The 27,890-nt window shown below is 43.8% G+C and overlaps 1 protein-coding gene across 1 annotated transcript in view; it reads left to right on the forward strand.

The window, feature by feature from the left end:
* RYR3 (ryanodine receptor 3) overlaps positions 1–27,890 on the forward strand; it is a 572,218-nt gene that overhangs the window by 97,019 nt on the left and 447,309 nt on the right. The window contains exon 2 of the mRNA XM_074996957.1: positions 15,650–15,769. Within this exon, the coding sequence (XP_074853058.1) occupies positions 15,650–15,769 (120 nt within the window). The remainder of the gene's footprint in view (positions 1–15,649; positions 15,770–27,890) is intronic.

Consider the following 27,890-nt stretch of genomic DNA (forward strand, 5'->3'; position numbering starts at 1 on the left):
GAATGTGCCCATGATTCTGTGAATAACCTGGTTAGGTCCAGTGATCATAGCTCCAGAAAACATATGTGGACAAAGGTGGCAGCGGGCTTTGTTTCAAGGAAAAGTCCCAGGACTGGTGTACCTGTGTTATAAACTGTGGCTGTTGGTGAGAATCCTCATATGGCTGGGAGGTTGTCTGTAGGAGAAAACAGGCCTGTCACGTAGGGCCTTCTGGAGTGTGGCATCCTGATTAAGGATAGGTTGTAGGTCTTTAATAATGTGTTGCAGTGGTGTGAGTTGGGGTGATGACCAGTGGTGTTCTGTTCTTGGCTTTTTGGGCCTATCTTGGAGTAGCTGGTCTCTGGGTATTCGTCTGGCCCTGTCTATTTGTTTTTGGTTTTTTATTTCTCCTGGTAGGTAATTCAGATTCATGAATATTTGGTAAAGATCTTATAGGTTTTGGTCTCTGTCAGTAGGATCAGAACAAATGCGATTGTACCTAAGGGCTTGACGGTAAACAATGGATCTAGTTATGTGTGCAGGATGGAAGCTAGGAAGGTGTAGGTAAGTATAGCGATCAGTGGGTTTCCGGTAGTGTGGTACCGATCAGGCCATCCTTGATTAGTACTGTAGTGTCCAGGAAATGTCTGTCTCTTGCATGGAGTAATTGAGGCATAAATTGATGGTGGAGTGCAGATGGTTAAAGTCTCTGTGGTATTCTTCTACAGTCTCTATACCATGGGTCCAAATTGTAAAGATGTCATCAATGTATCTTAAGTAGAGGAGTGGTAATAGGGGACGAGAGCTGAGGAATCATGTTCCAGGTCAGCCATAAATATATTAGCATATTGTGGGGCCATGCGGGTTCCCATAGCAGTTCCACTAATCTGGAGGAATAAATTGTGTTGCTCTCGTTAATTTCTGAGGCCTTTTGATATCTTTGCATTTCATTGGAGACAAAAAAGCAGTGAAATTAGCTGTTGTTCAGTTATGTTACCTGAATGTAACTATGAAGCATATGCCAATAACCTTTTCATAACCTTGCCCAAATATATAATGCATTTTACTGCTAATAAAACATTTTTCTTCTGTTCCTATATCTATATTTTTTTAAAGACTTTAACAATGATAAAATAATGCAGGCTGAAAAAAAGTCATTTCAGGTGTTTCCATTTTACGACCATCTGTTCTGATTTTGCCTTTTAGTATATATTGTTACCGAGATGGCAGCATTACTTTTCATTTAGTGATATCTGTTCCTTTAGTGAATAGATTGGAACAACAATTACTTGCAGCTGTTGAAGAAAATAGGGGCTTTCTAAATGTTGTTTTTATGTAGAAAGAATGCATGTTGCTTAATTGTTAGCGGACTCAATTTTTGTAAGTAGAAAAGGATAAAAAATGTCAAGGAAAGTTTCTAAACTTCCAACTTGACTGCTTTTTGTTTTGATAGTGTATAGACTAGCACAGCTTCCTCTCTGTGTAAAACTAGTTGTATTATTAAATACTGCCTCCGTACAAATCTAAATGTATTGTATACCTTTGGACTGTGTTTCTCAAATCTGGGTTGTATGTATGTTATCACAAGAAAACACCGAATCCTCAGATGGAGTATCCATGGCAATATAAATCAAGAACCCAATGTAGCAGTTTCATTTGGCTCCTGAGTGTGCTGGAAAACTGGTGGATTGAGCAGAAGAAATGGTAGCTCCTGAAAATTCAGCAACTCTAGTCGTCAGCCTGTTTAAAATTGATTTTTGTACACATTATTGCTTGTCACTGCACCGCAGCAGTCTCACTGTGAGGGAGGGGTTGTGGAAGGGTAAAGTTAGATGAAAGAATAAATTATTTCTGACAGGAAATATTGCATTACTATCATGTATTTTTAGTGTTTGTATTGTTTACGAATACAGCCACCAATGCTAGAACTGGGTGTGGGAGAAACAGACCGCCCCGTCCCTCCTGCCTTTTAACAAAAGAAACATGAGTGCAGAATTCATGTCTCCTTCAGATTCTCCCCTGCATCCCCACAGAAAAATTAATTCTGCCCAGGAGGTGCTACAGTTACACTTTTTGCACACCAATTGCTGCTGTGGCAGCAAAAGGAAGTGCAGATGGCTCACTTCCAGACCAGCCATTGACAAGGAGGATTTTGGTATTGGACCCTTCCCCACTTCTACAAATGTTCTAGGTGCCCTTGATGACGACAAACCTAATTCCATGCTGGAATGCCAACAAAAAGTCTGCTTCCTTCATTATTGTGTATGTTTTATTGTACGTAGCAAATCATTACTCCAGTGAGCACATGAGCAGAATCTAAATGAGTTTGATTTTTTTAATTAATTAGGTAGTGTTGAATAACAATATTTTAAACTGTTACTCAGGGAAGAGATTAGAGAATTCATTATTTAAATACCCCAAGAATTATTTTTTGCTTTTTACACTGATGGAAGAGAATAAGAGAATTTTCTGGGAGGAGATTTTTGGATCTAGTCCACCAACAGATTCTTCACGCCTGGAGATTGTTAGTTCAAAAGTGCAATGACCTTACCCATCCCATATTTCTAAAAGGAGAAGTAGTCATGGCAGGGTGCTAGTATGTAATTATGGAGAGTATGTTTTTTTGAAAGGGTGAGAACCGCTTCTCAATATCCTCTTTATTAGCATCGTAAATAACCTGGACTGTGTGGCACAGAGTTGGAGTTAATCTGTATATAAAGCATACAGTACGTTAGCGTTCTGAGAATGTGATCTTTTAATGAAGGAGAGAAATTGTGTTGCAGTTTGTTTCCTGGTGCCGTAACCCATTCCGGGGAAATCATACTAGCCTCAGATGAAGACCTGAGTAACAATCTGTCTTCAGCAACGTTTATATAGTATTTTGGCCAGTCAAAGGCTGAAGCAAATTAAAGTGGAATGAAGAGTGTGTGCTGAGCTGGACAAGAAGATGCATTAAAACAAAAGGGCAGAAGCAAAGGGGAGGTGAGCCCCTGCAAGTGAAAGACTAGTGGGTAGCCAGGAGTGAGGTGTGAAAAGCACACTTAGGAAGGAAATGGGGAGTGGGAATTACTTATGGCTGGGAGTGGATTGACACTGATATCTTGGCCTGAGGCCAATAAACCCTGGCTCAGGTTTTGGATAATTGTTTTATGCTGAATTATGTCGCCTCTGTGTCATATAGACAATTTGTGCTCTTACGTATGATAGTTGGATAACTAAAAAATAATAAAGTAAGAAAAATCAAGTAAGCAGAGTCTTTGTTTACAAGCTGCAGTGCAGCTAGTTTCATTTGTATGTTTAATCTGTAATTTGAGCTATGTCTGACTGACATGTCTTTTGGAATTCTGGCAGTCCAGAATGTTCCAGACCATAAAGATATAAACCACACACACAGTTGCTTTACTTTTGTAAAGCTCCACATACCTCAGTTTATAACAGTAAACTGTCTTCTCTCATCTGTAGTAAAATCTATGTAACGTAAAGTAGTGTGGGATAAGTATAAAAGGGAATGGTGACAAATGTAAAATAACTTCTGGTTAATAACACGTGTAACTGATACTGATGATATTATCAATATCTATGCTGAGACTTTTGAGTTGGCTAAATCACAGCACCGTTAACTAGAGGACCCCAACAAGACAATACAAAACCTGTGAAAATTTCTCTGAATGGGTCAGTATTACTTCTTTCTAACTCTTTCACCCTATTGAAAAGAGTACTTAATTGTCACAAATTAAATGTTGCTATCTTTAGTTTCTTTGGCGGGAGGGTGATATTGGGATCATAACAGCTCATTTTCCTAATATCAGTGAGAGTAATCCATGTAATATATTGATATCCATTGTGCCAAACCACAGGCAGCATGTGACAAGAGCCTGGTGGTCTGGGTCAGTGCCTTTTTGTTCTCCACGCATGCTCACAGAGCATGGCCCAGCAGCCAAGGCAGGCGGACGTAGCTCATTAAGAACCAGCCTGCAGCAAAAAGGCTAGTCAGACACCTTCTGCAAATTAAGGCCTTCTAGCTTGCTATAAAAGGTTCCCCCCCTCCCATGGGGAGTGGGGCAGGGGAAAGAGGAATGGACGAGGAAGTGATGCTGGAGAGTTGAGGTTTGGAAGAAAGAGTCAGCTCAGCCAGGTACAAGGGATAAAGTGCTCGAAGGAAGTAGCAGGAGAAGTGGCCTAGGGAAAGGCTGCTGTGTTTGGGGCAAGGGAAAAGCCCCATCATCTGCCACCAGTCTAGGATACCTGGGCTGGATCCCAGAGTAGTGGGGTGGGCCTGGGAGCCCCCAACTTTCCCTGGAGAGCTGCCTGAGCAGAAGGATGGGGCAGCAGGACAGTTTGAAAGGGTTTGCCCACTTCTTGTGACTTGCCTATGATGAGGGTGGCTTGGTAAGTAGAGACCCTTGCCTCTGGAAAGACTCCAGGCTGTGGAAGGGCCATTGTGAGTCTCTGGGGCACATAACAAAACCTGCCAAAAAGTGCAGAACACTTAGGGGGCAACAAGGGACTTGTCACAACATGTACAAGCTAAATATTCACAGGAGGTTCAATGTTAAATACAATAAAATACAATTTTACGCTCACCTTGGGTACTGTACATTATAACCTCTGAACTAGCCTGATTTTGAGTCTTTCCAGGATACATCTGTTGGAGGACTGATATAGGAGTATGCTGAGGAAAAATGATAAAACTTTTATATTTTCATTTTGTAGCTCACTCCCTTTTCTTAAACATTTGATAGAAATATATGTTCACCCGTGTTACTGTTGGACACTTTGACTTATTCCATTATAAGATATTAGGATGGATTGTGACTTTAAATTTTTTCAACTGAAGAAAGTGGCAACCATCTCTGTATCGAAAAATTCGAAAACTACAGGGAAGAATATGTTAGGGAGGTAATGGTGGTAGAAGGTTACAACAGAAAGGAAGGTAATATGGCCTTGATATGCTGCCTGTCTCCTGCTGGGCAATGCAATATGTCCAGGAGGAAGGTGGGGAAAGGGGACACTTGGAAATGAAAATTGCTGAGCATGCATTCTGTGCTCCTTAACTGTGTGGCTGGTGACATACAAAACTAACTTTAGGACTGTTACCAACTGCCAAGTGGTCTTAAATATAGTAGCCAGACATGTTGTTTAGCTAGAGATTTCCACAGAAATCATCTGAAAAGAGTAGTAACAAGGTAGAGAGTAGCCATCTGATAAAAAGTTCAACACATGCTCTGTTTTTGTATTCCCAAAGTAATCATGACTTCCTTTTATTTTGAAGGTAAGAAATCTTTCATCCCTCACAGCTTACATTTACTTATTTTTGTAGTATCACTGTATTACTACTTAGAGAACACAGCATTTTGGCAGGATACAGTACTTGGAGCAGCTTTGCCTTCTGATGGAAACTGTGCAAATGACCTGTTGCATAACATCGCCATGTGTTGTGGTAGCTGGTATGACCAGAATAACTGATACCAGAGTGATGCTCTAGCTGGGTGGGATTCTGACACATCCTATTTCTCTTATTTTATCCTTCTCCACCCTGCACTCTGTAGGCATTCGTTACACAGTCTTTTCATAGACTGAAATATCTGTTTGCTAAAATATGTTACATTATTTGCCATGAGACAGGTCTCATCCTGAAAGATTTGAAAACCATAACTGGTTTATCTTGGCATGTTTTGTAGCACCTTTCATCTAAGTTATGGAGTGAATAAAGGTTTTCCAAACTTGGTAGCTTTCTGTAATGTTCTTTTACCAATGGATGTACAATAATTCCTAAAATGTGTCAAAAATGAAAATCTAGTAGGATAATTGGGTAGCAAAATTGTGCGCACAAAGCTAAATTTGAAGACAATAGATCTGATTTGTCCTCCTTTTCTGGCCTATTCCTCATAGGCAGAGTGGGAGTAATGGGTGAGAGGCCACTTTAGATCAATTAAGAGCCAGCTGTCCCTACTTGAGGCTGCCAGAGGCCTTTTAAAAAAAGCCTTCCCACCCCATGGGGCAGGGGGAGATTGTGGAGCAGGAGGTTGGAGAGAAGTGAAGAGATTAGAGTGGACAAGGAGAGTGTTAGAGGGTGACCAAGGAGAATACCAAGAAGACAGCAGAGTAGGTGAAGAGCTCCTGTGGGGAGTGTTTGGGCTCCCTGCCTATGGTAAACTTCAGGGCTCAGCTGGAGCCTGTGAGGGACTGGTCACTCAGCCTGGTCAGACCAGGGGGCTCCTACCTGCTACCCTTTGGGCCAAGGGACCAAAGCCTGAATCCTGGTGAGGTCAAGCCAGCCCCATACTGCAGAACTGTGGACTGAGCAGAGGTCTGGGGCCCAGAAGTGACACTGACCCTGCCACAGTCTATGCTTAAGGTTGTGTCTGAACAATATGAGAGCCCCATTACAGCAATGCAGTAGAACCAGCCATGGTCAGCTTACTTGTGAGCATAGATACTGGATGACCTGTGTTGAGTGTAACAGACCTCCAGCAGCCATCCCACAATACCCTATTTCTGTGAAAGTGACCACTCTGGTCACAATTTTAAACTCAATTGCCCAGGGAGTTACAGAGATGGGAAACTAGCTTTTTCACTTTAACAAATAAACCTATGTATTTGTGAAATACTTCTCATTTCCTACAAGTCCATCTTGATCAGGATACCTGGGAGTTTGCACTCATTGTGTACAGCTGTTGTTGGTTGTGGCCAGGCCTAAAAGAGACAGGGTGTATTGGAACTTATGGTCTTGTAGAGAATAGACACTGGACAGGCATACTTACAGACTAGCAATAGAAACTTGGACTTGTATAAGGAAGTCCTTACATTGGAATAAATAAGGACAAATGCAGAGTACTCTACTTAAGAAGGTTTCACATACACAGTATGAGCAGTGAATGTTTAGTAAGGAGTACTGCAGAAAGTGATTGAGGGTTCATGGTGGACCCCAATCTAAATATGAGTCAACAGTGTGACATTGCTTGCGGGGGCTGGGGAGAGAAAATCATGATCCTGGAATGCATTAATGGAAGTGTTGTGAGCAAGACACGAGAAGTCATTCTTCCATTCTACTCTGTGCTGATTAGGCCTCACTTAAGTATTGTGCCCATTTTGGGGCACCACATTTCAAGAGGTATATGGAGAAATTGGAGGAAGTTCAAAGAAGAGTGACAAGAATGATTAAGGCTGCGTCTACACTAGCAAGTTCTTTCAAAAGATTTTGTGAAATAAGGGGTCTCTTGAAAGATTCAGCAGAGCGTCTACACACAAAAAGCATTCTTTCAAAAGTAAATTGAAAGAATGAGGCACTCCTTTCAAAATCACTCTTCCTTTCCCATTTCAGGAAGAGCACTCCCTTTCGAAAGCTTCTGTAAAAAAGAAAACATGTAGATGCTTTGCAGGCCATTTTGGTTTCAAAGGAGCAGTCCTCATAGGGCCTGATTTTTTTTTTTTTTTTTTTTTTTTTGATCCCTGGTCTGCTCTCTTGAAAAATCGGGGGCTGTGTGTCAGCTCTCTTTTGAAAGAACAGATCACTCCTTTCATCTGCCCTTCGTGTGTGCGCGCGTGCACGCACTCTTTTGAAAGAAGTTCTTTCAGAATAGATCTTCCAGAAGGGCTTCTTTCAAAAAATCTCTGTCATGTAGCCGTAGCCTGTAGGTTTAGAGAACATGAGCTATGAGGAAAGACTGAAAGAACTGGGCTTATTTAGTTTAGAAAATAGAAGCCTGAGAGCGGACATAACAGCCGTTTACAAGTACCTAAAAGAGTGTTATAAGGAGAAGGGAGACAAATTATTCTTCGTAGCCTCTGAGGATAGGACAAGAAGCAGTGGGCTTAAACTGCAGCAAGGGAGGTTTAGGTTGGACATTAGGAAAAACTTTGTAACTGTTAGGATGGTTAAACACTGGAATAAATTGCCCAGGAAGTTTATGGAATCTCTGTCACTGGAGATATTTAAGAGCAGGTTAGACAGACATCTACCTAGGATGCTCTAGATGGTGCTTGGTCCTGCCATGAGGGCAGGGGACCGGACTTGACGACCGCTCAAGGTCCCTTCCAGTTTTAGTGTTCTACGACTCCGTATTGTTAATCTTGCAGATTTGTACGGTCAGGCCTTGAATTTCTGTGGACCTTTGTTTTGTAGTTTTCAAAGCTTTCTTTCATATATAAATGTCTCTCTGATCATTGGTAATGCACGAAGATTTTTAAATTAAGTGAAGTGTTGAAGTGTCTTTAAATTTGTGCAGAATTCAAGATGGGGGCTGTAGTGTACTGGTAAGTAAGGCAATATTTCTTTTTTTTAAACAAATACAAATAATAATCTACTCCACAATATGTGTGATATCCTATCCAGTGCACTTGTAAGTTGAAGAACTTAAGTATTGGCCAAATACATTGTTTAATGTATACCGTTCACCATTTTGATAGAAGTTACCATTTTCACTCCCTTACAAGTTGATTTAGAGTTGGAGTTTGAGAGTAACGGCGATATTCCAACATACTTTGTGTAATGGTGAATATCTGCAGTCCCTTCCACCTAAAGCTACTATTTTACTTTCCTTTACAAAGATGTCATTCATAATAGGAACTGATTATATATCTTTGTTACTTATATGGCCCTTATTATCATAATATCTCACTGTCTTTAAAGTAGTTCAACTCAAACACACCTGTGGGTGGTTATTCCCATTGTCTGTCTGTGTAGAACACTGAGGTGCAGAGCCTTTGTGATTTGGCTAGGGTCACACAAGCAGTCTGAGTGGGCAAGAACTGGACCCAGGTGCCTCAGGTCCCAGGTTAGAACCATTGTAATTCCTTGTTGTACATAGCTGCCTGTGGGGTTTGCTACTTGGCATCAGAGGCATCGTTAGGGTTGCCAGGTGTCTGGTTTTTAAATGAATTGCCTGGTCAAAAAGGGACTCTAGCAGCTCTGGTCAGCGCAGCCAACTGGGCCATTAAAAGTCCAGTGGATGATACAGGGGGACTAAGGCAGGTGCCTGTCTACTGCCTGTGTGGCTCCTAGAAACAGCATGTCCTCCCTCCGACTTCTATTTATAGGGGTGGCCAGGGGGCTCTGTGTGCTACCCTGACTGCAAGAGCAGGCTCTGTGCTCCCATTGGCTGGCTAGGAATCATCACTAATGGGAGCTGAGGGGGAGAGGGGCCATCTGAGAATGTGGCAACATGCAGAGCTGTCTGGCTGCACGTCATTGAAGGAGCTGGAGCTGGAACATACCATCTCTTCCAGGAGCTGCTTTGGGAAAGTGCCACCCTGAGCCTGCCCTCCCTAGCCCCCTCCCATGCCCCAACCTTACACTGATTCTCCTCTCATCCTCAGAACATCTTGGTCTGAGGTCAGAACACCCTCCTGAATTTCAAACCCTCATCGCCGGCCCCACCCCAAAGCTCATGCCCTCTGCCAGATCCCTCTATGCCCCTACTTTCTATCCCAATGCTAATTCTTACACATCCCTCTGAACCCCTACCACTGTTCATCCCAGCTCCACCCCAGAGTCTGTACCACCCTCCCCTCCCCCACAGCCAGAGCCCTCACACCACTTCCTGGCCCAGGCTGGAGCCACCCACACACTCTGCTTCATTTCTCGCCCCTGCTCTGCAACCTGCACCCTCAGCCCAGAGTGTTTTCTCTCTCCCATGTTCATCCTCTCCCTTATTTCAGAGCCCTCTCCAAAACTTCAAACACATTGACTTCACTCCCTCTCTCCAGAGTTAGCTTGTGGATGCAAAACTCCTTATCCCTGTCTCATCCCAGAGCCTACATACCTCAGTTGGAGCCCTCACACACACTAATCCCTTGAGCCAGCTGGTAAAAGTCAGTGAGTAAAGTAGGGAGAGTGAGCAACAGAGGGAGGGAGGGAGGATGCAGTGAGTGGTTGGAAGGACCATGGAGAAGGGGTGGGGCAGGGTTGGCCTTGGAGGAGAGGTAGGGCAAGAGGGGAGGCGCAATGGCATTTGGTTTTCTGCAAGTAGAACGTTGGCATCCCTAGGAATGATGTTTGCTGTCTTTTTGGGGTTATTAATATGCAGTCATTAGATTAAAAGGGGAGCAGGCAAAGGGAGTTCCTTGTCACCTGGCTTGACTGAAACATGTAAACAGATATGGCCCCAGGAACCATAACATTTGATTAGAAATGCCCATTATGATTATATTTCCTTCCACGTAAAGGTATATAGTTTTACTTTGCAACTGCAATTACTTTGGGCCACAGTCAATGGTTTGAATAATGACAGTTGTTTGGGCTCCAAATGAAGCTAATGACATGTGTGGCAAAGAATGAAACAATGTACAGTAGCAAAGGCAAATCCAATTACATACAGTATTTCCCACTGAAACCAAATAAAAGCTTTGGGAAGCTTTGACATCGTGTACCTTTTCTTCTTCAAGGTGGTAAATGATTTTCGTATTTTCCCCTTTCTAGTCATTATGCATGCTGAGCCTCTAAAGTAGAAGGCTTATAGTCATAGCTAACTATTGCAATGCATGTTGTATGTCCTAAGTGCAGGAGAAAGTGTGCTTACATAATTGATAACAACTGGGAAAAGTTGGTCTTTCTTAAAAAAACAAATATATATCACAGAACATACTTTGGAAGTACCGTAAAGAAACAAATTTTTACACTCTCTCGCTTCAATGCCATAACACTGCAGTGTTGGTATTTCCATAGAGGTTTATAGAAGAATAGCAGATTTACTCAGCATTGCTCAGGCCCTTAACTCAGTTAAGGGTTTGTTTTCTTTTAAAAACAATACAAGGAAAATTTACGTGTTGTGTTCAAATGATTGCATTTTCTTCAAAATATGGAGTGTTATTTTTATGAAGATAATTTTATTTCTTACTTTTTAAAAAACATGATTGTTAAACTTTGTCCATTTTAGTTTTTAGTACATTATTTTTAAATGGGAATTTCTCAGGTGGTTTTTTTTATTTCATCCCTGTAAAACTCTTAGGCTGCATCTACACTAGCAAGTTCTTTCGAAAGATTTTTCAAAATAAGGGTGCTCTTTCCAAAGAGCCCATGGAGTATCCAAACACAAAAATCATTCTTTAGAAAGTAAACTGAAAAAATGTGGTGCTCCTTTTAAAGTCATTCTTTAACCATTTCAGGAAGAGTGCCCCCTTTAGAAAGCTTCCTTCAAAAGAAAATGGGTAGATGCTCCACAGGGCCTTCTTTTGGAAGAACTGTCTTCATTTTTGATCCATGGCCTTGTCGTTCGAAAGAGTGGGGGCTGTGTGGATGCTCTCTTCCAAAAGAATGTATTTTAAAAGATCTCTGTAGCATAGCTGTAGCCTTACGATTTGCTACATTTTAACTAAAAAGGGCTATAGTCAATTTGGTTTCCAGTAACATATTCGTCTTGATTTCAAGCCTTGAGCATTGAGTTAGCTGTGCCAGAACAGAGCATGACTCCGAATTTCTTCATTTTTCTCTTTTTCTTAAAGATTTATCGAGAAGGAGTCCAGGTTCGTCCTGGTTTTTTTGTCTCATCTTGGTTCAGTCTATTTCAGCATTTGCTTAGTTATGTCAATTTTGAGGACTGTACTTGGTGTGTGATTCTGTCACTTATATGTATGGTTTTATGAGAAACAATTCTATTCCAAGCACATCCTATTTTCCTAACATATGCAAATATTTAACTGGCTTTAGGTTATGAAAAGAGGAAGCTATATACTGAATTTGGTGGTTCTAGCTCTTTCTTTTTAGGAGGAATTCTTTGTCAAACAAACAGACTCTCTAAAGTGTATATGGTAGATTGGTCTGGGAAAATCACCTGAATCTGATGAAGGAATTTCATCCCCATAACACGCGCACAGTGGAAGGAAACGAAAACATTAAGTATTGTCCCAGACTTGCCTTTTCTTCTAAAGAACTTCATATCAGAATCATAGAACTAGAAGGAACCTCAAAAGGTCAGCAGATCCAGTCCCGAGCACTCCTGGCAGGACCAAGCACCATTTGTAGACTATCCCTGACTGGTGTTCATCTTACAAGCTTTCAAAGTGTTGTAGATTGCACAACCTCCCTAGGCAATTTATTCAAGTGCTTTACCACCCTAACAGTTAAGAAGCTTTTCCTAATGTGCAACTTAAACCTGTAATTTAAGCCCAATGCTGCTTGTACTATCACCAGAGGTTAAAAAGATATTATTACTGTAACAACCTCTTAGATACTTGTCCCTGCTCAGTCGTGTCTTCTTCTCTTTTCCAGACCAAACACACCTGATTCTTTCAGTCTTTCCTCATAAATCATGTTCTCTAGATCTTTGACCATATTTATTCCTCTTCTCTGGACCTTCTCCAATTTGTCCACATCTTGTTTTAAATGTGTCCAGTTCTGGGGGGCACAATGCTCACTTGAAGCTTAATCAGAGAACATTATTCCACCTCATCCCTTGCTTACAACACTCCTGTTAATGCATCGCAGAAAGATTTTTGCTTTTCTTGTGACAGTGTGATCTTGCAGTTCTTTGTGCATCTGAGAGTCATTCCACAGTATTCCTTTCTAGGTAGTCATTTTCCACTTTTCATGTGTGCAACTGATTGTGCTTTTCTAAGTGGAGTAGTTTGCATTTGTCCATATTGAGTTTCCTCCTATATCTCAGACCATTTCTCCAGTTTGTTCAGATACTTTTGATTTTTAATCTTAATCCTCCAAAGCACTTGCGGCCCTTCCAAACTTGGTATCATTGGCAAACCTTGTAAATGTACTTTCTTGCCATTATCTAAATCATTGAGCCACTCCCAGAACTGATCCTTAAGGAATCACACTCATTATGCTCTCCCAGCATGATTGTGAAACTTTGATATCTCCTCTCTGGAAATGGTTATCCAACCACTTATGCACCCATGTTAGAGTAGCTCCCTCTAGTTTGAAATTCCCCGGTTTGTTAATGAGAAGATAATGCAAAACTGTATCAATATGTCGTAGTAAAATTGAGAGATGCCACATCTACTGCTTTTCCCTTACCCACAAAGGCTATGTCTACACTAGCCAAAAACTTCAAAATGGTCATGCAAATGGCCATTTCGAAGTTTACTGATGAAGTGCTGAAATACACATTCAGCGCCTCATTAGCATGCGGGTGGCCGCAGCACTTTGAAGTAGGCGAGGTCCTTCCGAAAAGGAGCCCTGTCTGGACGAGCCGCGTGGCGGCAAGCTGTGTCAATTTCGAAGTGCCGCGGCCGCCCGCATGCTAATGAGGCGCTGAATATGTATTTCAGCGTTTCATTAGTAAACTTTGAAATGGACATTTGCATGGCCATTTCGAAGTTTTTGGCTAGTGTAGATGTAGCCAGAGATTGATATCCTGTCAAAGAAAGCGATCAGGTCGGTTGAGGTTATTTCTTCAAATTCATGCTTACTGTTGTCACCTTTTTATCTTTGCAGATGTCTGCAGATGGATTCTTTGCTTATTTGTGCCATTATCTTTCCTGATACAGAAATTAAGATGACTAGTCTGTAATTCTCTGGATTGTTCTTATTTCCCATTTTATATATGGACACTGTGTTTGCTTTTTTCCATCTTCTGGCACCTCTCCCATTTTCCATGACTTTTCAAAGATAATATCTAATGGCTCAGATATCTCTTCAGTCAGCTCCTATAGTATTTTAGGATGCATTTCATAAGGCCCTGGTGAATTAAAGACCTCTAACTTGTCCGAAGTAATTTTTAACTTGTTCTTTCCCTATTACAGTTTCTGAGCCTATCCCATTTTCACTAGTATGAAGTATGTTAGCCATCTAACCCTGGCCAACCTTCTTGGTGAAAACTGAAACAAAGTCGTCATTAAGCATCCCTCCCATTTTCACATTTTCTGTTGTTTTCTTCCTCTTCGTTGAGTAACAGACCAAGGAATATGTAGGCCTTTCTTGTGCATCTAATGTATTTGTAGAATGTTTTCTTGTTATCCTTAATGTCTTTCATTAGTTTAATTTTATGTGTCTTGGCCTTTCTAATTTTGCTCCCACAGCCTTTAGGTTGTTTGTATTCATCCTTTATAGTTTGACCCAGTTTGGACTTTTTGTAGGACTCCTTTTTGATTTTTAGATCATTCAAAACTTACTGGTTAAGCCAGAGTGGTGTATTGCCATTCCTCCTATCTTTCCCGTGCAGTGCTTCAGTTGATTTTTCCTCTTAGGCAAGATTTAACACGAAGAGAGTCTATCAGCTGCCTGAATTTGCTGAAGTCTTCCTTCTTGAATTCCTTTTTCTTTGTTTTGCTGTTCTCCCGTGTAACATTCCTTAGACTCATGAATTCTATCATGTCATTATCATTTTCGCCCAAATTCTCAGCTAGTTCCTCCCTGTTAAAATCAAATGTAGAAACCCCTCCCCCAGTAGATTTACCCAGCTTCTGAAATAATAATAATAAAAAGTCTCCAATGCATTCCACGAACTTTTTGGATATTCTGTACCTCGCTGTGTTATTTTCCCAACAGATGTCTAGATGGTTGAAATCCTCCATAACCAATCCATAACTGTGCTTTGAATGATTTTGTTGTTTGCTTAAAAAAAAAAAAAGGCTCATTCATCTGTTCTTCCTATTAGGTGGCCTCTGGTAGACACCTACCATGATATCACCCTTGTTTTTTCCCTGTTATTACCCAGAGGCTCTCAACAAATCTGTCCTCTTTCCATCTCAGCTTCAGTCCAACTGTATATAGTTTTAACATAGAAGGCAACTGCTCCTCCCTTTTTCCCTGGCTGTTCTTGCTGAGCAATATGTACACTTCTATATGAATATTCCAGTTGTATATTGTCCCATCCATCTCTGATGCCAATTTGCTAGTATGAAAACACAACTATGACATTGAGCACTTCCTGTTTATGCCCCATAATTCTTGCGTTACTATAGACATCTAAAACACTGATTTGATTCCTTCCCCCGCCCACGTTCTGCCTTGTCTTTTCTTTATCCCTGCTGTATCATGTTCCCCCCTACCCCCAATGCCTGACTCTTCTCCCAAGTCTCCATAGGTCTCTCTTAAACTCAGGCATGTGGGCAAAGGACTCAGATTGTTTTCTTGTTACCTAAGTAAACTTCATCTTGGGTGGGATTATCCCTGTCTTCATAACTTACATTCTGGACACATTCAAATGTGTTCATTTTTTACCTACGATACACAAAAACTTACTTTCTTTTCTCTTTGCTAACAGTCTATATGTAGAAAGCAAAAGTACTGTTTATGTCCTTTCCCAAATACAAATTTTAAAACTGTAGATGGGGAAATCAAAAACAACAAAAGTAAATTTTCAAAATAATTCAGTGCTGTACAAATATGATGTATTACAACTTTTGTCTAACCTGGTTCCAGATTACAAAGTCTTTACATGGTTAAAGCACTCATATTCTAATTCTGAATGTGAAAATATGGATACACAGCTGTCTTTAAGTAGATGAGCAAGGTAGCTGAGAGAATACCTGAAAAAGAAATCTGTGAACTTGAACATTTCTTCTTTTCACCAGCAGAAATTGGTCCAATAAAAGGTATTACTCCACCTACCTAGTCTTTTTTTTTATATCCTGGAATGCACACAAACACACCACCACTGCAAAATTTAAACAGATGTAAATTCCCAGATTTGTAATAACATAGCTCATATGTCATTGCTCAAAACCTTTGAAGGTATTTTATATTCCTTTCACTAGTACTTGTGTTTCTCAACAGGATGATGAAGTAGTACTTCAATGCATTGCCAACATTCAGAAAGAGCAGCGAAAGTTCTGCCTGGCAGCTGAGGGACTTGGGAATCGCCTGTGTTTTTTGGAACCAACTTCAGAAGCTAAAGTAAGAATTATTTCAATAAAACCTGTCAGCTGGGGTAATTGATTAATATTAATCTACCAAATGGCTATAAAAAATGTAACTGAATACCCTTTAATATGTGGTATATAAATGGTAAAATATTGAGGGAATATTTTCTAGTTCACTGAGATTTGCTAAATTTGTATATTGGGAAGTCAGAGCTTTTGCTGCCACTGGTTTTATAGCAGCAAAGGGAATTGCATGGCTGAAGAAGCATCTATTGTATTAATAATGTTTCTTAATATCAGTTCATTTTTATTCTTCCAGTGTTTTTTTAAATTGCAACTTTAATGTTGGATGCTCAGAAAGGATCTCTGTCCCCAGTGCTCTCCCCTACAGGCAAAATTTTGGGACAGTACAAGTCATATTCTGTAGGCTTTTTTTAAAATGTTGTTCACCACTTTAATATCTGTTACTGTAATTGTATTGAAATATATGACTTGAAAATTCATTTTCCAGAATTTATTAATCAAAGTTTAATAATGAACTTCTTCCTACTACGGCTTCTGTGTTTGCTATACTAATACAATGTACTGGCACTGCCAGAAACACCATCTCCTCTTCGTGATTGTCATTAAGTGCTGCTTCCTGTAAGGCTGACTCAGCACATCAAAAGCCCAGTAAATAATCACTGGTCCGTCAAAGAAAATTACACAGTAGCTACTGAAAACTTTTAAAGATGGTGCTTAGATGCTGATGCTGTGGGTACTCTCTGACTGAAACACCCATTGAAAATAGTAGTGGGTGATCAGCATGTGCTGACAGCCCTGCTCATCAGCTCCTCCCTGTCCTCCTAGCACCTCCTGCTTGCTGGTGACCAGCTGCCCAGCTATGTACGGGAGGTGCTTGGGAGAAGGTGAGGAGCAGGGGTAAGAAGAGGCAGGGGGAGGTGGTGAAGCATGTCAGGAAGAGTCTGGGCATAGCTGAGGATCATGGGGAAAGGGATGATGTGTGGGTTTGAGATGGAATGAGGGTCAAACACTCCCATGAAATCAGGAAGTCAGCATCTTTGAGGTTTTGGATGAAATGCAGACAATAGGGAAAATATATGGAAAGGCAAAAGAGACTGTGACGTGGGAGAGCTAATGAGAAGAGTTTGTGATAAGGGAAGAAGAGATGGCAACATAAAATAGGAAAGATGGATCCATGTGTTTATTTCTGTACCTCTAGAACAGACAAAAAATACATTTGCACACATTCTTTATCCTCAGCAAGAGGAGAACTAGCTTCTTGGTTAAATTTATGTCTACCTTTTGAATACATCGAGGGATACATATCTAAGGGAATGTCCGTGCTATCAAGTTTTGTTGGGAAAACAAATATCGACCTGCAGAAGTCATCCAAAAAAAAAATTGCCAAAGCATGTTTACACTTACTGCCTCTCTTGACAGATTGTGTCCACACCTAAGCTCACCTGTTGACAATGGGAGTAATGCGCTGCACGTACATATCCCACAGTGCCTGGTGATACCATCTGTCACTAGTTACTGTGGGACCTTGGAACAGAGCACAGGGCATCTTGGGACTTTGCAAAATGTCACATCAGCCACTACTTTTGTTCAGCAGCTTCTAGCGTCCTTCTGCGTCCTTTTTCCAACTGCCATTTTCTACTGTGTACTCTGGCACCTGCAGTGTGACAGAATGGGTCCTGCACTTCTCTCGCATGGTGTGCTAACTGTCATTGACCTTGCACATGGCAGCAGAGATCCTCAGGATATTACTAATAGAGGAAGAAACCTCGGAGGAGCATGACAGTGTGGATGATACAAACAATGGCAACTTGTCATTGCATTTGGCACTCATAGAACAGCTGTGCAGGGTAGACTGTCACTTCTGGGCTAGGGAAGCCAGCACTGATTGGTGGGGTTTCATCATTATACATATGTGATGTGAAGACCAGTGGCTACAGAACATTAGGAAGCATAAAGCAACCAGCCTGAAACTGTATGCTGAAACTTTCTTTCTGCTCCCTGCCCCATGCTATGCAAGGACACCAGAAGGAGAGCTGTTCCCTCGATGACAAGCATATGGCAATTGCTGTGTGGACGCTGGTGATTCCAGATTACTACCAGTCACTTGCAAATCAGTTTGGAGTGGGGATGTCTACCTTTAGAGCCGTACTGGTTCAAGTATGTGAGGCAATAAATTGCATTATGCTGTGGAGCACTGGGAAGTGTGCATGACATTCTGGCTGGCTTTGGGGATATATAAATTCTCAACTGTGGGTGTGCCATAGATGGTGCACACATCCGATTTTAGCTCCGGCCCACCTTGCCGCTGAGTACATCAACAAGGCTGGGTCTACACTTGACCCCAACTTCACAGGGGGAGTGGTAATCAGGGTGATGGGAGATTACTAATGAAGTGATGTGGTGAATATGCAGCACTTCATTAGGCTAACTCTCCCCTGCAACAACTTCGAAGTGTTAAACTTCAAAGTGCCGGCATGCATGTAGCTGCCGGCACTTCCAAGTGCCTTTACTCCCCAAGTGTGTCCAATATGAGAGACCTTTGTGGGAGTAAAGGCACTTTTGGGGAGTAAAGGGACTTCGAAGTAGCACGGGCACTTCTACATGCCCATGGCTACACGCATGCCAACACTTTGAAGTTTGACACTTCGAAGATGCCACGGGGGAGAATTAGCCTAATGAAGTGCTGCATATTCACTGTGGTACTTCATTAGTAACCTCCTGTCGCCCTGATTACCGTGCCCCCTTCAAAATTGTGTAGGTAAGTCTAATGTGTGCCTTTATCCATTAGAAATCAGTGCACTGAAACACAGTGCAGTTCCCTTTACCCCTGCACATGGTCAGGGAGATGCTGTCAAACAGCTACAACTCACAGATACATGTAGGTCCAGGCATCATATTCACAGTTGGAGGAGGAGGTGGAGTGCAGGGGAAATGTGGACTCCCAGAGAAGTAAAAAGATTATGTGAAGGTGGTGAGAGGGTTGCTGGACATGGAATTTTGAATCTGCCACAGGCAGAGGGCAACCCAAGTTGGCTCATTGTACCATTTCACCAAGCACTTTAGAATCTGTCTTACTCCATAATCCAGATCTTCCATTCTGTGGCTTTCCTCACAAAGACCTGTTTGTCCATGCGGTTCCTTAGCTCCCTTTCCAAGAGCTGTTCCCAAAGTCTGCACTTGCTTGATGACTGAGGTCACTTCTACACAGGCCACTTCCTTTGGAATTGGCATGCTAATACATGGACCGTTCTTCCAGACTCCAAAACGCCGTGTAGAAGCGTGGCCCTGGGGGGGCTTCCAGAAGGAATTCCTTCTTCCCAAGGCCCCTTCTTCCCAAAATTTTTTGGGAAGAAGGGACCTCCAAAAGAAGCACGTCCTTCCGGAAGCCCCCCCAGGGCCATGCTTCTACATGGCATTTTGGAGTCCAGAAGAACGTTCTTCCAGACTCCAAATCATATGACTTTATGCTAATGAGGCACGGGGAATTTGCATCCACACCTCATTAACATCTTTCGCTCCATGTATTAGCATTTTTCAGAAGTGGCCTGTGTAGAATCAGCCTGACTGTTTGTTTTAGAGCTCCACAAACCAAATCCTCCCTAGTTGTGCAGTGGCATCTCCTTATCTATAGCAAGAGCTCTGAGGCAATGTGCAATGGGACCACAAATGTCTGTGATATCGAACACCATGCACAAAAAGTAGTCTGTTAACATCAAGTCTTATACTGTAACATTTCACTTTTACAACCCTCTTTCCCACCATTTTCACTCTGTTCTGCTGACCCTTGAAAGGAATGTATATCAGCAAGCACCTTAATAATGGTAGCTGGGTCTACATGTGCCCCCTCCTTTTGGAGGAACCCCTGACTTTGAAAGCCCCTTCTTGCTAAAACCAAACAGGAAGAAGAGGCTTTTGAACTCAGGGGGTCCTTTCAGAAGGCCTTCGTCTACACAGGCGACATGTGTTCCAAAAGCGGCACTTTTGAATTGCGTGTGGCCACCATTATGCTCATGAGGCACTGCATATTCATATCAGTGCCTCATTAGCATCTGCTGAAGTGACTCATTAACATGCCCCTTCCGAAAGGAGGGGGAACATGTAGACCCAGCTGGTGAGGGAGGGAAAAGCGGTGGTGGCATTTGTGCATATGGACAACATAAATTGTAGTGGGGGCTAGAAAATTCCCTTTGCAGGAATAAACATCATTTTAATTATGCCACAATTTTGCACAGGCAAGTTACATCGCGATTGACATGTCCCTGCTCAGGGTAAGCGAGGAAATTAGGACACACATTCTCTAGGCTTGTGGGTTTTACCCTGCTCCTTATGTGATGCACCTATGCTCTGCTTTGATTGCTGCATAAGTGATTGGTGAATGGCCCAGACAAATCTCATACAATGGGGAAGCAGACAAAGCTGCACTGTCTTGGAAACTTAAGCAGAAAATTTACAAATAATTCTCCAGAAGTTTTGCTAGCCTCTCTCTGCTGGTTTCCCTTGAGATCACAGTGAGCATCAAAATACTGCTTAGCTATATGGATTAGCTACACACGAATACATATAGCTCACAGCAAAACAGCCAGCCTCCCACTTTTCCATGCCTTGAGCCCTGAACTTCACAAGCCACAGCCACTTACCTTGTGTCTCTTCCCCTGCTTCCTGGTCCCTAGAAAGCAGTTGCTCTATCTGGCTATGTCCTTCAACAGTGGAGAATTGTTCCTGGCTGCCAGATATACACAGTGACCCTTCTGGGGAGCCCCTGGTCCTTGCCTACCTCAGCCTCTTCCTCTGCAATTTCATCCATCAGGTTAGCTCTTCTGTGTTTTACCTCTGTGCCCTCTGGAGTATACACGAGGCTCTTGGCAGTAGATGTGTCGTCACGGTCAAGGATTGTGTCCAGCTGCTTACAGAAACAGAAGGTCTTGGGTGAAGCACCACAGCATTGGTTTGCTTCACAGGTTCTGATTGTCTTGATTCTTTAATCTTCACCTGGACTGCAACGTGTCCCCCTCATACTGCTTTTCACCCAAGGCTTGAGAAATGTGGTCATTTGTGTTCCAGTTCCTATGGGTCACTTGCAGCTTGGATTGGACAGACTTCTCTCCCCATACTCTGATCAGACCCAACAGCTCCACTGCAGTCTGCGTTGGGAGAGTATTTGGTGCGAGGGCCAAGCATGGGCATCTGGAAAAATGCCATGAAACCACTGCACACTGAAACAGCATGTGTGGGCCCAGGGGATGTTTTCCATGTGCTCAGGCAGCAGAAAAAGAGATTTAAGTTTTGTGGGGCCTGCAAGGGGATGGGGCTCACTTGGCTGTAGGACAGTGGAGTTCAAACTGTTGGCCAGAGTGGCTGCGTGGGAGTTGTGGGTCACTTCCTGGAGGCCAGAATCAGCCAAAAAACAAGTGTTTCAAGGTGTCTACACTGCACATTTTTCAACAACACAAGGAAGAGAAAAGACAAAAGTGCCTTGTGGAACTGGAAGACTTTAGCCTATCAAAACCGTCATTTTTTTACAACAAAACTTGTGTTACCATACACAGGCTCACACACACTTTTGTCAAAAAGGACATTTTTCTTTGATAAAACGTGCCAGTGCAGAAGAGACCTTAGTAACCTATGGTTACAGTTACACTACTGTGCTCTGTTGACAGAGGTCACCGTCAGAAGTGATTTCCCGACAAAAGTTCTGTTGACAGAGTGCAGCCACATGCAAAAGCCAATCAGGAAAGCATTCAGCTCTGTCGACAGAGCAGCTGGACTGCCTGTGGCTTCTTTCCCAACAGAACAGGCACCCAGAAGCACAACAGACAGGGCTGCTCATTGTTGTGGAGGCCCTGTCTGTTGAGAGACAGTCTGCCCACATAGCACCCCCACAGGTGATTTGTTGACAGAATCCATTGACAGCAGCATTGTGCCTCAAACTTTGAGGCAGAATGCTGCCAGCAAAAGGGCTGTTTTGCTGAGATACTGTTGACAAATCCCATTCTGTATGGGCATCCTCCATGAGTTTTGTAGGCAAAACCAAGGTTTTGCCAGCAAAACTTGCAAGTCTAACTGTAGCCTATAAGGGAAGGAGAGTGAGAGCCACAGCAAAACTTTCTTAGTAGCTGGATGATAAGAAAAGAACATTCTCTCATCTCCTGGCCACAGTTGCTACAATAATCCTTCTTGTAAAATATTAAAACAGACTAAGATAAAATATTCCTCCTGCTCAAGACATTATAACTTAATAAGCACATCAAATACTGTTTTCCTTTAAAAGGGAGGTATGCACAGCCTCTGCTATACTTCCTGAAGATGTTTGTGAGTAAATGTGAACTAACTATATCTGGCTTGCAAATATTTTCTCTGTTACGACTTCCTCACTCAGAATGTTTTTAGGATATTTGCATTTCAAACTGATGGAAACGATGCATCTAAACATAATCTTTTATGTATTTTTGACAGTTAAAAGTTAGAGAAAACAGCCAGAAATGAACTATTTCTGGAATTTTTGTAGAAAACAACCGAAGTAGCAGAGCTACTAGATGATGCAACCCACTGGTGGTGGTGTTCTGCGCTTCAGTAACCCACACACCTGCTGGGTGCGGTTCACTGCTCCATGTAATGGCACCTAGACCACTTAAACAGAGAGAGAATGAGTCTCCTTCACAGCCTTAGCTGAGAGCTTTTAGCTCACACTATAGAGGCTCCCTCATGAAGCTTCAGAAGTCCCAGGTTCAAGTGCGCCTAATGGGGGGTTACACTTCTACACTGATATAAAACTATAGTATTTCAGTGCAGTGAAGTCAACTGATTTAAAGAAAAAAACCTGTTATAGAAAAAAGCATTTGCAATGCACCAGTGTTTTTTCTCCTTGTGGAAAAAGGGGTTGAATTCCTAGTAATAAATGCCTGTCTTAAAATTTAAACCCAAGTCTCAAGGGCAAAAATAATTCTCATTTTGTTATAGGTAACCCCACTGATCCAATAAATCCCCTAGGCACCAGCTTTGGCTGTGGGTTAGCAACTTGCCAGGCAAGCACAGCACATCTTTTGCAAAAGTCTCACTGTAAAGCACTATGCCTGGAGTTTTGTAATGCAGGAGAGTGCTTGCATTGTGTTCAATACATAATCTAAAGAAGAAAATGAGGCGGCCAGTTAACTTTTTTTTTTCTTAATACGACCCACTGCAGAATTTAGCAGCAATACATTTGAAATAGATGCATCTGCATGGGCCAAGCTATACTGCTGCCCGCTTCCATTTATTTTTTTTTTCTGCCACAAGTTAACAGATAGGTCAGAAAATATAATTTTATGAATGAGTCTCAGAAACCAGTTTGTGTTTTAAAAAAGAAAAAGAGTGAGAAATTTTTACATATGCATGAAGACAGGAAGAAATGAAATAATAAAGATGCATAATTCATCCGCTGAAGAAATAAAATAGTTACAAGATAACTGTGGTTCAAAGCTTCAATCAGTAATCATTGAATGCCCACCTGTTTAAAAAAAAATGACAAGTCTATTACTTTGGTCTTCTATACACAGCAAGATTCTGAAGGTGGGCGAATGTGGTCTCAGAATGTAAGAACAGTTTAAACCCTGTCTTTTCTGCAATGATTTCTGTCTGTCTCTTAAATAGTATTTTGTATGTGGGTATGTGAACTGAGACAGTTGAATATACTTTTCATTGAGCAAATTAACCTCACACTTTTAGTACCTAGCTGTTTTCCTGGCAGCACCTTCTGGCCTCATGGCTTTGATGGTCTCCGGCCACATCTAGCATCAGTCTGACCCTGGTTCATATATTTGGAAGAGAAGGATAAGCTCCAAGTTAAATTAAACAATTATGATGATGAATGCAAAACTAAAACTTGAAAATTTTATAGATGAAATGGTTGTTCATAATTGTTTATAACATAATAGAAATGTGAGTCTGAAATATTATAGCATCTTTGTGATTATCTTCCCCTAAAGCTATTAATAGTCCTTTTTCAGTGCTTGCGAATGTTGCTCCTACTCATAATATCAGTAGCACATTATGATTTTTATTTAGAAACAATTGTTGTCTTTCTGCTCATTATTTGACTATGTCATATGCTTTTAATGAAAAATATACCATTTGTATGCAGTCAAATGGGATTTTTGGTTCACTGCCTGGAAATGTCTCATAGAGGATTTAGATGCTGGTACTATACATTCTTTGTTTCTCAGCACTACTCAGAGTCTAGCTCCATGGCCACATAAAACTGTTAAATGCAATTTTTGTCATCCTTAGCTGTTTGATTTTTCCTGGGATGACGTTTTCATTAAACTATTATGTTCATCACGAGTAACCATTTATTTCTCCATTGAAGATGTGGAGATGGGCACTATGACCAAGTCAGGCTGGTCAGATTCAATAGAGTGATCCTATCCTCTTGGATTCCTCAAAGTGGAAAGGTGTGAACCCACTCACAGCTAGAGGCCCCCACCCCAGCCTTTTGAGAGGAGCTGCTGATCTCGGGACTCACATGGATGCAGGGGACAACAGAAGCAAAAACAGGGACAGGTGTGAAGGTGAAAAGTGAGCACCTGAAGGGGACTGCAGTAGCATGGTGGAAGGTGTGTTGGACCTTTAGCATTCTAGGGCTTTTTTGCTATAGGGTGAGAAGGGGTTATCTCAGGTCAGTTAGACACCTGAGTCCAATTCAGGGCTACCTGAGACTTTAAACTCCCCTCCTCTGGTGAGAGGTGGGGAGGAGACTTAAGTTGCTCCAAGGCAAGGGGCAGCAAGGAGATAGCCTTCTTTGGGCTGAGGAGCTCCTCTTGTCTTTACAGGGGAAATCAAAGCTGACTATATAGGAGAAGGACTGACACCCCTAAAACAGAATAACACCCCTTTCAGCAAGGAGGCAGAGAGAGGCATTGCCCTTTTTAGTGTTCTTTTTTTTTTTGGTTTGGTGGAGCAGCACTTGTTAAGCTTATCCTGCATTTTACCATGAAAATCTTATAAAATATAGAGCGTGTAGACAAATACTGATTTTACTCCAGCCCCCACCACTGCTAGAAGGGGAAGAACTAAATTTGGCTAGACAAAGGAGGTGTCTTGCCACCACACATCTTAAAAAGCAAAATCCAATCACCCCCTCACTGGTGGAAGATGAGCCCACGTCTGAACTTTGATTGGCTTCGGAATCATAGTAGGCCAACCCTAAAACTCTGGATATGAACATGTTTTAACTTTCGTTAAACCCAGATCTGGGTATGAACTTTGCCTCAGTCCTATCTCCCCTACTTCATGATCAGTGCAGTCTTGACTGGCTGGCGAAGTTGCTTCCCATTAAGGGAGAACTTTCTGAAAGCTTATTCAAATTAATATCCTTTGTGAGGTTCTATTTCCATCCATGTCACTCTTGGTACACTAAGCAAACCTTACCACAGCATTGATGAGACTAAAGATGTATCTTGCACCTCTGACTCATGTGGGTTCCTTTAGACAAAACCATGAGGAAAAACTTTCCTTGTTCCTTCTGATCTTTTCCAGCCATGTGCAGAATTTTTCCATTCATGTATGGAATAAATATTTTTACGTACACCAAGTTATGTGTGCATATGTACCCACAGTAGAAACAAAACACCTAGCTGTGGGTACCCTATTAACTACCTGGGTGCCATTTGAATCTCTCCTGAGTGGCTGCACAAGAGCACAGCTTGCAGGGAACATTGATTTTGTCCTGTGTCCTGTTAAAGCTGTTTGGTGCTTGACTGACCCAGGACCAGTGAAATCTTTATTCTGCTTTAGAGGTAGTTATTATCTGGGCAATGTCTACATTAGCTCCCTCCTTTGAAGGGGGCATGGAAATGACACAGACTGGGGAACATTAATGAGGCACAACCATGCATATGCAGCACCTCATTAGCATAATAGTGGCCACGGGAATTTCAAAGCTGCTAACATCGAAGAGCTGACAGGCAGTCTAGAGCCGTTTCTACACGTGCACACTACTTCAAAGTAGCGGCACTAACTTCGAAATAGCGCCCGTCACGGCTACACGCGTCGGGCGCTATTTCGAAGTTAACTTCGATGTTAGGCGGCGAGATGTCGAAGTCGCTAACCCCATGAGGGGATAGGAACAGCGCCCTACTTTGACGTTCAACATCGAAGTAGGGACCGTGTAGTCATTGCGCGTCCTGCAACGTCGAAATTGCGGGGTCCTCCATGGCGGCCATCAGCTGAGGGGTTGAGAGACGCTTTCTCCAGCCCCTCAGCTCAATGGTGGCCGCATGGAGCAGCCCCTTAAAGGTCCCCTCCCCCTCCCTTCCTGTGCAGGAAGCTGAGGGAACGTGCAGGCGGCAGCCCAGACACGTGGCCAGCCTGCACGTTCCTCAGCCAGCACAGCCATCCACCCAGCTGCGATGGCTGCCCGGCAGCCCCCCCAGGGGACCCCCTCAAGGGGAGCCAGGGCAGCCAGCCCAGCCAGGCGGGCAGCCAGGCTGGCAAGCAGCAGCGGGGCCCCTCCTGGACGGAGGCCAAGCTGCGGGACCTGCTGGGGCTCTGGAGCGAGGAGGAGGTGCTCCAGGTAATGGGGAGCAAGAGGCAGAACGCAGATGCGTTTGCTCGGCTGGCCGACGGCCTGGCTGCCCGGGGTCACCCTGCCTGCACTCCTGATCACGTCAGGAGTAAGGTGAAGGAGCTGCGGCAGGGTTACTCCCGGGCCCGGGATGCGGCCAGCCGATCTGGGGCCGCCCCCGTCAGTTGCCCCTTTTTACAGGGAGCTCAGGGACATCCTGGGCCCCCGGCACACCTCCTCCCCTCCGGCCACCCTTGATACTTCGGCCGACGAGCCCCAGCAGGCCCTGCAGCCAGAGTCCGCCCCGGAGGTAAGCCCCGCACCCCGGGGGCCCCCCCTGGAGGCCACCCCCGGGACATCGCAGCAGGAGGAGGAGGAGGAGGGGGGCTTCTCCTCCGCAGAATCCGGGCTGCAGATCCTCCTCCTGCCATCCCGGAGCAGCAGCCGGGCCTCCGCCCCCCGGGGATCTCCAGACCGTGGGAGTGGACTGACAGGTATGTACCCCCCTCTGGTGTACACCCCTGGGCTTGAGGGGTGGGGGGTAATAGATATGTGTCCAAGGCCCCCCACATGCTCACATGGCCATGGCCCCAAGGACAGCAGGGCCATGGCCCTCACAGCAGTGCATCAGCCCCTGCCCCCCCGCACCCCGCACGACAGTGCCATGCCCCATCCCCGGGGCAGGGGGGAGCGGAACCTCGAGGGGTCCCCGGGAGGAGGGGGTGGGACACCCCGCAGCAGCAGCAGCAGCATGTGATGGAGTGGGGGGAGTGCAAAAGGGAGACTCAGGCTACATATGAGCAACAAGAGCTGAATAGCTCCCAGGGGCAAAGGATGATCCTGGGGCTACAGCTGGCAGGTGACACCTCTGCCCTGAACAAAGAGGAGGGAGGAGCTGAGCTGGCTTGGAATTGGGGGCGGAGGGCGGGGGCCACAGGTAGAGGCTAGGGGAAGGGAGAGCTGGAAGGCAGCCAGCCTGAGGAGGGGGAAAGCTGCATCCCAGAGGGGCACCCCTTGGGGTCTTCTCCCCAGGAGGGGTTGAAAGGACTGTCTCTTCCGACAGCTGGTGCTGTCACTCCTGGGAGAAACTGGGCATCTGTGTCCTAAGAAACCTCTCCTGCTGTCAGACCCTGCGGAGTGAAGTGAGAGTTGCTCCCACCAGGGGACGGGGTGCAGGGCAGGGGGACCCCTGAACCCCATCCATCACAGCAGCATCTCCCGGGGACGGGGATGGGGAACCTGCAGCACAGGGCTGGGGGGGACAAAGGCCACGGGTCGGGGCCCACACTAACGCCTGTCTCCATTCTTCTTCCCCCACTCCTCTCCTGTGTCCCGCACCTGCACCATCAGAAGGACCGGAAGAGAGCGCCGGCGAGGCATCAGTGGTCCCGGAGAGCCCTCCGGGACCATCGCTCCAGGCCAGCCCCTCGGCCGAGGACCGACTGGCCCCACAGCGGGCTAGACGGCGGACCCCGCGCCACCACCAGCCGATGGCGACGGACCCCCAGCTTCTGGCCGTCCACCGTCGGCAGCTGGAGGTCGCGGAGCAGCACCTGCAGCTGCAGGAGCGGGCGCTGGCCTGGCGCCAGGAGGC

Source organism: Carettochelys insculpta, chromosome 6 (genome assembly GCF_033958435.1).
Source record: "Carettochelys insculpta isolate YL-2023 chromosome 6, ASM3395843v1, whole genome shotgun sequence".
Lineage (NCBI taxonomy): Eukaryota > Metazoa > Chordata > Testudines > Carettochelyidae > Carettochelys > Carettochelys insculpta.